This window comes from Natrix helvetica, assembly GCF_964273705.1.
Source record: "Natrix helvetica genome assembly, chromosome: 1".
Lineage (NCBI taxonomy): Eukaryota > Metazoa > Chordata > Lepidosauria > Squamata > Natricidae > Natrix > Natrix helvetica.
Window position 1 is genome coordinate 175,103,319 of NC_138548.1, and position 12,047 is coordinate 175,115,365.

General features: G+C 46.9%; 1 protein-coding gene across 2 annotated transcripts in view; it reads left to right on the forward strand.

Moving 5' to 3' along the window:
• The window catches only part of NAB1 (NGFI-A binding protein 1), an 82,307-nt gene that overhangs the window by 33,121 nt on the left and 37,139 nt on the right, over positions 1-12,047 (forward strand). For both annotated transcript variants that reach the window (XM_081939053.1, XM_081939052.1), the window contains exons 3-4: positions 7,176-7,309; positions 8,333-8,384. In XM_081939053.1, the coding sequence (XP_081795179.1) occupies positions 7,176-7,309; positions 8,333-8,384 (186 nt within the window). The remainder of the gene's footprint in view (positions 1-7,175; positions 7,310-8,332; positions 8,385-12,047) is intronic.

Here is a 12,047-nt window from a genome sequence, read left to right on the forward strand (position 1 = left end):
CGACCCAAGACCTCTACACGTTGAGAATCCTTCAGGACCATGGCTTCTCAATCAATTGGGAGAGAAGCCACCTAGAACTGACAACCAGGCTGCAACTCCTAGGTGCCAAATTGACACCATGAGCTGTCAGGTTTTCCTGTCACCAGAGCAGGTGGCAAGCCTCAAGGAACAAGTTCTGCAGGTGCAGCAGTCCTCTCACACCAAGATTGTGCAGTTATCCCAACTCTTGGGGAAGATGATCTCCTGCCTGTCCATCGTGCCTTGCGTAAGGCTTCATTCTTGACCCTTACAGTGGCTACTTCGGCCCTACCAGAGGGCCAATGAGAGCAGCTCCCAGGCGATTGTGCAGGTCTTATTGAAGGTACATCATTCCCTCAGGTGGTGGTTGTCCCACGCCCTAGCCAAGGGTACTCCCTTCAAGGAGCCAGACCGCCTCACCATCACAACAGATGCCAGCCTCTTCGGCTGGGGAGCCCACCTCCACAATCAGATTGCACAAGGTAGGTGGTCAATTCCCGAGTCAACACACAGCATCAATTGGCTGGAGTTGAGAGTGGTGAGGTTTGCTCTCCTTCACTTCTGTGATGACATCCAGGGACATCACGTTATGGTGCTTACAGACAATGTGGCAACAAAGGCGCACATAAACCGCCAGGGGGGCACGCAATCTAAATCACTGATGGCAGAGGCCAACTCCCTGGGAAGGTGGGCGGAAAAACACCTGCTCTCAATACAGGCGGAGCACATCTCAGGAGTCAACAACATCCAGGCGGATTGGCTGAGCAGGTCCATGGTTGACCACTCGGAGTGGCGTCTACATCTGGACCTTTTCCATCAACTTTCTCTGAGGTTCGGCTGACTGCTAGTCGACCTATTCGCCACCCCGGAGAACACGCACCTTCCCAGGTTCTTTGCCAGGTTCCACACCCTGCAAGCTGAAGGGATCGACACTCTTCACTAGCTGTGGTCAACAGGACTGCTATATGCTTTCCCACCATTGCCTCTCCTCCCCAGGGTGATCAGGAAGATCCTGTCAGAGGGAGCGGAGGTCCTGCTCATCGCCCCGTTTTGGCCCAGAAGAACCTGGTTCGCCGACCTGGTGAGTCTCTCCATCAATCCACCATGTCGGAATCCCCAACATGAGGTCTCTCTCAGCCAAGGGGCTCTGCAACATCCAGAGCCCCAGTGGCTAAAACTAGCCATCTGGCACTTGAGAGGGACCTCCTCAGTAGGGGCAATCTCTCCACCAAGGTTATCCACACCATTCAAGTGTCCAGACGACCCTCCACGACCAGGACGCTGAGCGCAGGCAACCGGCTCTTGAGAAACAATTTGAGAAGGCCCAGTGCCAGGCAACTCGGGCCAATCCACAGGCCCCCACTCAAATGGAAGCATTACCTCCTCTCCCTTCCATTGGGGACCCTCTGCAGGTCATTGAGCAGGAGGTAGAATCCCAGTTTTTGTCTCCTGACATCTCCATGGCAAATCCAGGCTCCCCAGCGCCCTCCTTTGTTTCTGATTTGGCCCCGGGGGTAGCCCAGCCTCATCCCTCATAGGAGGGGCACCCCTCCCCCAAGCTGGGCCCAGTGATAGGTCCAGGGATGACCAGGAGCCCAAGCTTTCGATTCACATGCAAGCAGTCATTCCCCGAGTCATCTCCCAGGGTATAGCGAGGGGCTTCAGAAGAAAGATCAGGCCCCACCCAATCCTGCTCCATCCCAGGCCCGGAAGAAAGTGTCCGGCGCTGCCCGTAGGGTACGACATCCTTCCTTGGAATCCTCAGTAGTCAACGAGGCTTCTGCATAGGAGGACCCAGAACAGGAGGAGGAGCTCTCGGAGGACGAGAACCTTCCGCCAGACGCTCCTGCCTTCTCTGGGCTCTTTAAGCCCACCCTCTTCAAATCTATTCTACATAAGGCCAAGACCACCACCCAAATGGGCGCTAAGGCTCAGACTAACCTAGGCGTGACTGAGTCTCCTGCAGCCAAACCCAATGACATTATGTTTAAATCTCAGGCTCCACCTCAGGATCTGGTTCCTGTTCCTAGCCTCTTCATGGATGTGATTCAGCGGCAGTGGGTCCAACTGGGTTCCCTTGCCACTCCCAGTGGTGGGAACAAGAAATTAGAGCCTGCCCTGGAGGCCGTTCTAACACTGCCTTTGGTAGATCCTCCAATAGCAACCCTCACCTCTAATTCTGTCCTGCCTGCCGACCTGATGGAAGGTATAAAGGCGGAGGACAAGAAAGCGGAGAAGGTGTGCCACAAGACCCACCAAGCGGTGGCTTGGTCCATTAAGGCGTCTTCCTCCGCTTTGTTTTTCAACAGGCCTTCCATCATTTGGCTACATGAATTGCAGGCTAAGCTCCCGGTAGGAGACACTCGCCTCCACCAGGGCATGACAAAGATCATAGTAGCAGCCCAATACTCTGCCGACGCCTCACTTAATGCGGCGAAGTTTGCATTGCAACGATTCCTCTCTTCCCTCTTCCTCTGCCACCAGGTCATTCAACCAGCCCGCCATCCGTTCCCAGGACAGGCAGTCCTTTCGGGACAGGGGTAGGCAGCAGTTCGGCCTCCGCAAGGCCAACCTCAGTGGGGGCCCTCATAGACCCTTCCGCATGTCCAAGTGACCACCAACTGTCACCTCACATCATGGGATGGCTTCAGCTGTTCGCCTCCCAATTGGAGCAGATCACGGAGGACGGCCATGGTCCATCAAGTCATCTCGGACTTCCTTCTACTTCTTCATACTACATCAACCTTCACTAGTTCCGGATTTCATCAAAAATCTGGCGTTAATGAGCACCAGGAGGCATGGTCAAGGAAAAGATTCCTCAGTCCCAGGGAAAACACTGATTTAACCCATTGCTTGGACTCTCCAGCAGTGCACAGAAAAGGACCCTTCAGGTAAGCCAATAATCATTTTGTCGCATCCTAAACATCCTAAGGAGAAAAGGTGACATTTGCTAGATGTTCGTAGAACGATCCGCAAGTTCATCAAACGCACAGCTGCGTTCCGATGTTCCAAATCGCTTTTTGTTTCCTTTCAACCTCCATCCCAAGGCCACAAAGTTTCCTCATCTACCATCGGATGCTGGTTGCGAGCATGCATCACCCTCACCCACATGCTCCAGTCTAAGCCGGTGCCATGCCATATTACCGCACATTCCAAATGGAGCGCCGCCACGACGGCAGCCTGGGCGACTCAAACTCCGATAAAGGATATTTGCAGAGTGCCACATGGACTTCCTTGTCTCCTTTTGTTCGGAACTACAAATTGGACAAATTTGCTTCTGCGGAGGGGACATTTGGGAGACGAGTCCTTCGGGGCATTCATACCAGCGGAGAGACCCTGAACTTGACAGTTTCCCACCCTATTGACATTTAGCTTGGGTATGTCCCATGCTTGGACTCTCCAGAGCAGCGCCCAGGAAAATGACCATTGGCTTACCTGAAAGGTTGTTTTCTGGGCACTGCGAAGGAGAGTCCAACCCCACCCTGGGGTCTTTCTCCGCTGTTCCGTGCAGACTTTCTGAACTGACCAAGAGGATATACTTACCAGTTTGTTTGGATATATTGTTGGATTTATTACTGGACTTACCAGCGCGCAACAGTTCCATGCCTTCATTGAAAAAAACTGAAGATGGTCAGCACCAGAGGGGTGGCTTAAAGTTTCAATTCAGCCCTGGGCAGATTGGCTGTATTTAACCCATGCTTGGACTCTCCTTTGCAGCACCCAGAAAACGATCCTTTAGGTAAGCCAATGGTCATTCTTTGAAAGACAATCCTGTAATCTTGATTCCGCCCATTCACTTTATCCCTTCTTCTGTTTCCCTCATCCTTGCCAGCATAATCATTTGTTCTAGGCTATCAAGCTACTTGAATCACACCCAAAGTATGTGATTTCTCCTTACCAGTCAGTATTTACAAAGGCTATTGCTGCATGGTATTGTATACATAGGTTGGTTTTGTTTATTCTGGGAAGTTTATACATGTTTACTTTAAAAAGAACATTAATTAAGTAATTCTATATTACAAGCCATGTATATTTAGCATCAGGATTTAAAGTGGGCAGAAAACTTTTCTACACTTCCTAGTGCTGATCACACACGTGTCTTCACTATAAGATTTAGAAATTTGATTTATTTTCAACAAATGGAAGAGTTTTAGATGTGAAAACTAGTAACAGGGGATAATGTTGTTTTGTTGGTTATAAAGTTCCAAGGAAGTAGTTCTGGCTCGCAGTATATGCTAGGATACAATGATAAACTTGTAAAGTATTTTCAGCTCCACTTAAGAGGGCACGATACAATTATAAACATCTTCCTACACACACACACACACACACACACACACACACACACACACACACAGAGTCTGGATATTCTTAATCTCATAAATGTTTATTAATAATAACTTTATATGAAGCACTTATTTAGAATTATTCTGATTTGTTTCAAATTTCAATTTCTAAGGAAGTTTAAGATTACAGGCAATGATGACAGAAGCACATGTGATCAAATATGCAATTTTGCAAATATGCAAAATCTTGCTTATTTTGCTTGCAATCCATTCTGAAACTTCCTGCACTTACAAAATACAATAATTGTCATATTTCCTACCCTTGTCAATGTTTTGTTTGTTGTGCCTTTGAGACTGTGATTCTTGGCAACACCCTGCACAAGTCCTTGCAATTTTCTTAAAAGGTTACCCTTCTAAGATTTGTGCCTGAAGCAGAATTGGTCTCCAAGTTCCTAGTCTGGTCCTTTCACCACTACACCTCAACTGGCTCTCCTTATAAATATTACATTTTCCATTTTTTTGCTATCTTATTTTAGATAACTGAACAATATGAAGTGAAAGTTTTAAAATTCTATTCTAAACCACTGCATTCACCCTTACTATACAGGTAATCCTCAACTTACGACCACAATTGAGACCAAATTTTCATTTGTTAAGTGAGTTTTGCCCCATTTTACAACATTTCTTGCCACAGGGTTAAGTGAATCCCTGCAGTTGGTAAGTTAGTGACCTGGTCGTTAAATGAATCTGGCTTCCCCATTGACTTTGCTTTTCAAAAGGCAGTAAAAGGGGATCACATGACCTCTGGACACAGCAACAGTCATAAATATGAACCAGTTGCCAAGCATCTGAATTTTGACCACATGATCATGCAGCTGCTCAAAAGGTCGTAACTCTGAAAAATGGTCATAAGTCTGTTTTTTCAGCGCTGTTGTAACTTTGAACGGTCATCAAATGAACTGTTGTAAGTCGAGGACTACCTGTACATGTTGCTCCAATCATGTATGGCTGATCTCAAAAACGATAATATGATTTGAAACAAAAGCTTAACAATACAACAATAAATTTCTCCGCACCAAAATCCGATTGAAACAATATATACTTAGTTGCCTGTTGAAATCACTATGCTTTGATGAATGTATGTGGTTTTCTAAATTATTTATTTATTTATAGAAACATACAAAATATAAGCAAAAATCCCCCAAGACATACTTAAAAAAAGAAAGCATGAGCCAGGAATCCCTGCAGTGATATTTCTTAAGGGTAAGAACCCAGAGGAAGGTTCCACTAATATCCAGGTCATTAACCAAGAAAAGCTTTAAAACTGACAAGTAGCAGCTTTGATCACACCTGGAAAGAAACTGGTAACACCTGTAGCTCTCAGAGCAGAGATGTTGCATGGGCATTTTGCCTTGTTCCCATAACCTCTCAAGCCACTGCATTCTGAGCCAATCTCAGTTTCAGGATCTTCAAGGAGTAGCTTCATATAGAACAGGGGTCTCCAACCTTGGCAACTTTAAGACTTGAGGACTTCAATTTCCAGAATTCCTCAGCTGGCTGAGGAATTCTGGAAACTGAAGTCCTCAAGTCTTAAAGTTGCCAAGGTTGGAGACCCCTGATGTAAAACACATTGCAGAAATCTAAATAGAAGGTGTTTGAGCCTGAATAACTATGCACAAAGCTTCTCGCTGTGCAAGTAAAGCGGCAACAGGTGCATAAGGTAGACCCATTCGAAGCTCTCCCTAGCTATAGCTGCCACCTGTGCTTCAAGCAGGAACTGTGAATCCAAGAACACAGATTACAAACCAGCACTGAATGGGGGTTATGCCATTCGGTTAAGCTACTCTATTTTGTGCGAATTAAATCAAAATCTGTTCTTTCCCCATCCAAACCTCTGCAGCTTCCTGACATTGTGATAGAACATCCAACACATCCCTTGTCTGGGCTGGAGTTAAGATAGCCAACTAAGTATCAGCTACTTATTGATGATATTTGATTCCATGCCAGTGAATGACCTTCAACAGTAATTTAGACAGATATTAAATAAGTGGTAGGTAAGTGTCAATCTATGTGGCATTCTGAAGTGGAGGGCTTGACACCCCCCTCTCCAAATTACGCTTGATTGGACCTGCTTTGGAAGGAGGAAACCCCTTGAGAACAGTGATTCCCCACCCCACCCCAAATTCCAGCCTTTGCACATGGTCCAGGAGGTATTGAAAACTGCTAGGAGATAAAGCAGAGGGTTATTCTTTTAGTGATTCAGTACTAAAACCCTAACTCTAAACTCACATTACACTTGTTAAGATTTTGGGAATATGAATATTACTCTAAAGTAAAACTGCTTGGAAGTTTTGAAGAGAGTAGTGAGTTCAGAGCTTTAGCCAAATCATTTCATCTCCTTCCCTAACTCTATCATTAATTGAACGTAAGACTATTTTGCACTTGTCTACAGTTGGTGGACAGGATTCTAACAAAAATTGGATCTCGAAAATCTGATTACTTCCCATCACTGCTTACTAACACATTAGCACATAATTAATATCACGTAAGTCTGGACTTTCTTTAAAAAAACAGCCTGTCTCAGTGAGAACTAGGTTTTGTTGATATTGAATTGTTTCAGTAGGTATCTAGTTATTATAAATACTGATTTTTTTTTAAAGTAAACTTAAGACCTGCTGGGTGAATGAGTGGAAGGACTGCTTCCTTCCATGAAAAAAGTTATTAGAAAATTGTAACAAAGTTGGACAGTCATCCAGCTTCCTATAGATGCCACTAATGTTTTGAGCAGTGCCACGGGTATTACAGACTTAGATAGCTCTTCCAGGACTGATGTGCTAATGAGTCACATTTTTTTGTATGTTGTTTCTGTAGCTCACAGTAAATGAAGCAGCTGCTCAGTTATGTGTCAAGGATATTGCACTATTAACCCGGAGGGATGAACTCTTTGCTCTGGCACGGCAGATCTCTCGAGAAGTTACATACAAGTACACTTACCGGACCACCAAGTAAGCTACATTTTTTTTAAAAAACAACAACAACAATAACAACAACTTAATTTGAAATGGGTACATTACAAAGCATTAGAAGTCAGTTTGCAATCTTTCTGCCCTATGGTCCCACAGGCCCGATACAAATATATGAACCAGATGGGAGGTGTGAAAGCTGGAGCATTCTTGTTAACACAGAGAATGTTACCCGTTTGATATCATTCTGTGTCACATCTCAGCCTTTTTTTGAGCGCAGAAGATTGGACAATTTAATTGTAGACAACTGCATCATACTTCTCTGTTGGGAACATGGAAACATTCACATATCCACAGCACTTTTTTTAAAATCAGTGTTGTGGAGAGTTGTATTTTTTTTTCATCAGAAGACTACTTGGGTGTTCCCAGAGAGGATAAAAATCTTTCTCATCTGTCATATGTTTAGGGGGTATTGCTTATAGGAACTCACTTTCTCTCCCCTTGTCATAGATGGTGCAATCCACTGTTAGTGAACTTATTGAAACATGTGAGCAGAATGGCTTTGAAGGACAGGAAGAAGAATCCCAACCAAGACAGTGTTTAGTTAAAAGCAACCCAAGTCCAGAGTAGAATTGTAACCTGAGAAAATGTAGACAAGACCTACCCTAATCTGGTCTACCTTGAAGTCTCAGCGTGCTTCCCTCCCTCCCTCCCTCCCTTTATCTTCATAAGAACTAGGGAGAGTTTTGTCTGATATGTTTTCTCAAGTTAGAGTTATATATCAAAGTTAGATTTTGTTTATCTGGCCATTGTCTTGGTAGCAGCTCTTCTTCTTGTCTCTCAAGGCCACTACATGTACATTGCCCAACTATGAAGCTGCCTCAAAATTAAGAGTCCCTGATTGAGATAGTATAAAATTTCTGCAAATGAACAGACAAGCATATGAATAAATTAAATTAAGATAAATTCAGAGCAGCATAATTTCCAAGGCAGGTGTTTTGCAATCGTTTTTCTGAACATATGTACACATTCCTATTAAAATATATATATATTTTCATCTTCTAGGTCTAAATGTGGAGAAAGGGATGAACTGTCACCAAAGAGAATTAAGATAGAGGTATTGTACTTTTAACTCATTCTGTCTAGCTGTGGCTACTAAAATTGACTTTTGTAAGAGGAAGCAAACAAATACATAACAGTCAAACAGGTCACTTTACCAAGATACCTGTTTCACTAAAATATTCCCCAAAATATTCTGAAGTAAATAAAAATCCAAGCATGGGTTAAATACAGCCAATCAATCTGCCCAGGACTGAATTGAAACTTTAAGCCACGCCTCTGGTGTTGACCATCTTCAGTTTTTTTCAATTCAGTCAGCCCATAAATTTCTCTTCAATCCTTGCAGATAGATTGGACTCTACATTTTACCATAAGAAGATTTTTTCTTGCCTTCGTTGTGATCAGGCTGGGTGAGCAAAATTTCTCTGTTTCTTTAATTGGACGAATCACCTTTCTCAGCCTCCCCCGTGTCCTGGACTCGCCCGGGCACCTTGAGGCTGCAGGCAGCTGTTGAGGGAGGCGTGTGGGTCGGAGTGCCGATGCCAGCGCAATTGCAGCCCCGCTACGATCAGGCTTCCCACTGAGGTCTCCACTGCCTTCGACCATGCTCGTTTAAAGGAGCTGGCGATCAGTGCAGTGCTTCAGAGCTCCCAAAAGTTCCAGTGGCCATTTTGGGTTGCTGGACTGGTGTGGCAGCCATTTTGAAGAGGTCTAAAGCAGTGTTTCTCAAACTTGGCGACTTTAAGTCCTGTGGACTTCAACTCCCAGAATTCCCCAGCCAGCTATGCTGGCTGGGGGATTCTGGGAGTTGAAGTCCACAGGACTTAAAGTCGCCAAGTTTGAGAAACACTGGTCTAAAGTTTCAGCCGCCATTTTATTTCCTGCTTTCGGTTTCCCGCGCTTTTAGCCGCAGCTGCCTGGTCGCCTAGCTCAGCAGGTCACTTTGTAGAGCCTTTTTGTCTGGTTTGCCGGCGGCTTGGCTCCTTTTCCTCTTCTTGAGCGCAACTGAGGTGGCAGCAAAGGAGGTCGTGGCTGCCCTGGGTCATTCTCCAACTTCTGCTGACCTGTGTGGTGCTGGGAACAGTTGGAACCTGCACTGGAAGGCTTCATCTTTAACTACAGTTGGCTGGCCTTGCTTCCCATTGCCTTCAGTGTCTCTCCTCTGACGCTTTGGCAACTAACTCTTTCTGTGAAGGTGGTGAGTGGGGTTTCCCTGCCTTAGCAGTTAAGTCCCGGTACTCCAACCATGGCAGACCAGGTCCCTGAGGGTTCAGAGCAGCCAGGGCCTTCCACCAGAGTATATTCCAGACAAGCTGGCAAGGCAGCCCGGGAGGCCATCAGGGGAAGCAAACCCTACTCCAGACAGGGTTCTAAACAGGGCTAAGGCCCAGATAAGGATGCCCTCCGCCAGCAGAAGGCCTTAGAGAAGTAATTTTCCAAGGCCCAACAACAGGCCCAGGCCTCCAAGCCGGTCTCACCTAGGGATCCCTTTCCAGAGGCCCAGGACCCTCAATGGCAGACCAGGCTGATCTCTTTGCATGTCCTTTGTATCTTGAGGAAGAGTCAGCTCCTGTGGGCCCCCTAGCACCCCAGCAGCCGGTCATCCAACCCCCCTCTAGTGCTTGCCCTGTAGAGGACTGGGGCCCGGATCTCTTAGCGGCGATGCAAGATGTCATAACCAGGGCCATTTCCCAGGCCATAGAGGCAGGCATGCTGCAGAGGAACAAACGCCCGTGCCAGTCCCGTCCGCTTCAGACCTAGGATCCCCCTCAGGAGGCGCCGTTGGCTGATCGATCTCAGTCTCCCCACTCCTCTCTAGCCAGCAAGGATTCGGACTGGTAGGAGGACATTCTCCCCAGATCAAAGCCTGAATTCTCGGGGGATGAGGGGACTGTGTCCGAAAAACCCACCTTTACGGAGTTTTTAAGCATGTCCATTTCAAGGCTAAGGCCTTGACCCAATTGGTTCTACCCCCCTAGGTGAGGCAGCTCCTCACCCTGCAGACTTTCGGAAGGTCTCTTCGAGGAGCCGGTGCCAGCGCAAGAAATTGTGCCTGTCCCAAAATTATTCCTTAATGTTGTGCAGAAGCAATGGGCGCAGCTGGGTACCCTTGCCACTCCTAGTGCTAATGATAAGAAGTTGTACACGGTAGATGCAAGTCTGAAGGACTTACTGAAATTGCCTCCATTGGACCCGCCAGTGTCTGCGCTCACTTTCTCTTCAGGTGCTCCCACCTGATCTCCTAGAGGGACTCAAAGCGGAGGACAAGAGAGCAGAGAACACCTGTCATAAGAATCATCAGGCAGCAGCTTGGGCGATTAAAACGTCCATCTCTGCATCCTTCCTTTCTAGAGCCTCCCTTCTCTGGCTGAGACAATTACTCACCAAGATTCCAGCCGGGGATACCAAATTGAGACAGGATGTTAATGACATCATTGCAATGACAGAGTGACATTGCAGTGACAGACAGCTTCCAATGTCACCACCCAGTGCCTCTTGTGGCTCAGACACTGGAATATGGACATGCGGTCCAAGTGGAAGCTTGCGTCTGCCCCCTTTAAGGGGGACAAGCTCTTTGGGGAGGCCCTGGACCCCGTCCTTATTGAGAATAAGGACAAAAGGAAGTTCATGCCCTCAGTCGCTAAGAAATCTGATTGCAAGTGTTGCAATTTCTACAGGAGACAGTCCCTTCGGAATACGGAACCTTCCACCAGCTCCGTGTCCTTCCATCACCCCTACCCACAGAACCTGGATAGGTTCCAGGACCATCCACCATTTTGTGACAGGAGTAGCCAGCAGAACTTTTCCAAACGTCCTTTCTGAGGGAAGCTTTTATTCTATCTTATTCCTGGTTCCAAAGAATTCCGGGGGGTGGAGAGGAATCCTAGATTTAAAAAAGTTAAACCACCACACAGCTTACAGGAGGTTCAAGATGCAGTCCCTTCAGTCAATCCTGGGCTGCATCAGGCCAAGGGATCTGCTAACATCCATAGATCTCAAGTAGGCCTATCTCCACGTCCCTATTCGCAAGACCACTGCAAGTACCTAAGGTTCTTTTAGGCAGGTGGTCCACTCCCGAGTGAACACACAGCATCAATTGGCTGGAGTTGAGAGCGGTGAGGCTTGTTCTCCTTCACTTCCATGATGACATCCAGGGGCATCACATGATGGTGCTTACAGACAATGTGGCGACAAAGGCGCACATAAACCACCATGGGGGCACGCAATCCAAATCATTGATGGCGGAGGCCGACTCCCTGGGAAGGTGGGCGGAGAAACACCTGCTCTCAATACAGGTGGAGACATCTCTGGAGTCAACTTCCAGGCGGATTGGCTGAGCAGTTCCACGGTTGACCACTCGGAGTGGCGTCTACATCCAGACCGGTTCCACCAACTTTCTCTGAGGTTCGACTGACTGCTAGTTGACCTATTTGCCACCCCGGAGAACACGCATATTCCCAGGTTATATGCCAGGTTCCGCACCCCACAAGCCAAAGGGATCAATGTTCTTCAGTGCCCGTGGCCATCAGGACTGCTATATGCGTTCCCACTGTTGCCTCTCCTTCCCAGGGTGATCAGGAAGATCCTGTCAGAGGGAGTGGAGGTCCTGCTCATCACCCTGTTCTGGCCCAGAAGAACCTGGTTCGCCGACCTAGTGAGTCTCTCTGTCAATCCACCATGGCGGATTCCCCAGCACGAGGTCTCTCTCAGCCAGGGGGCA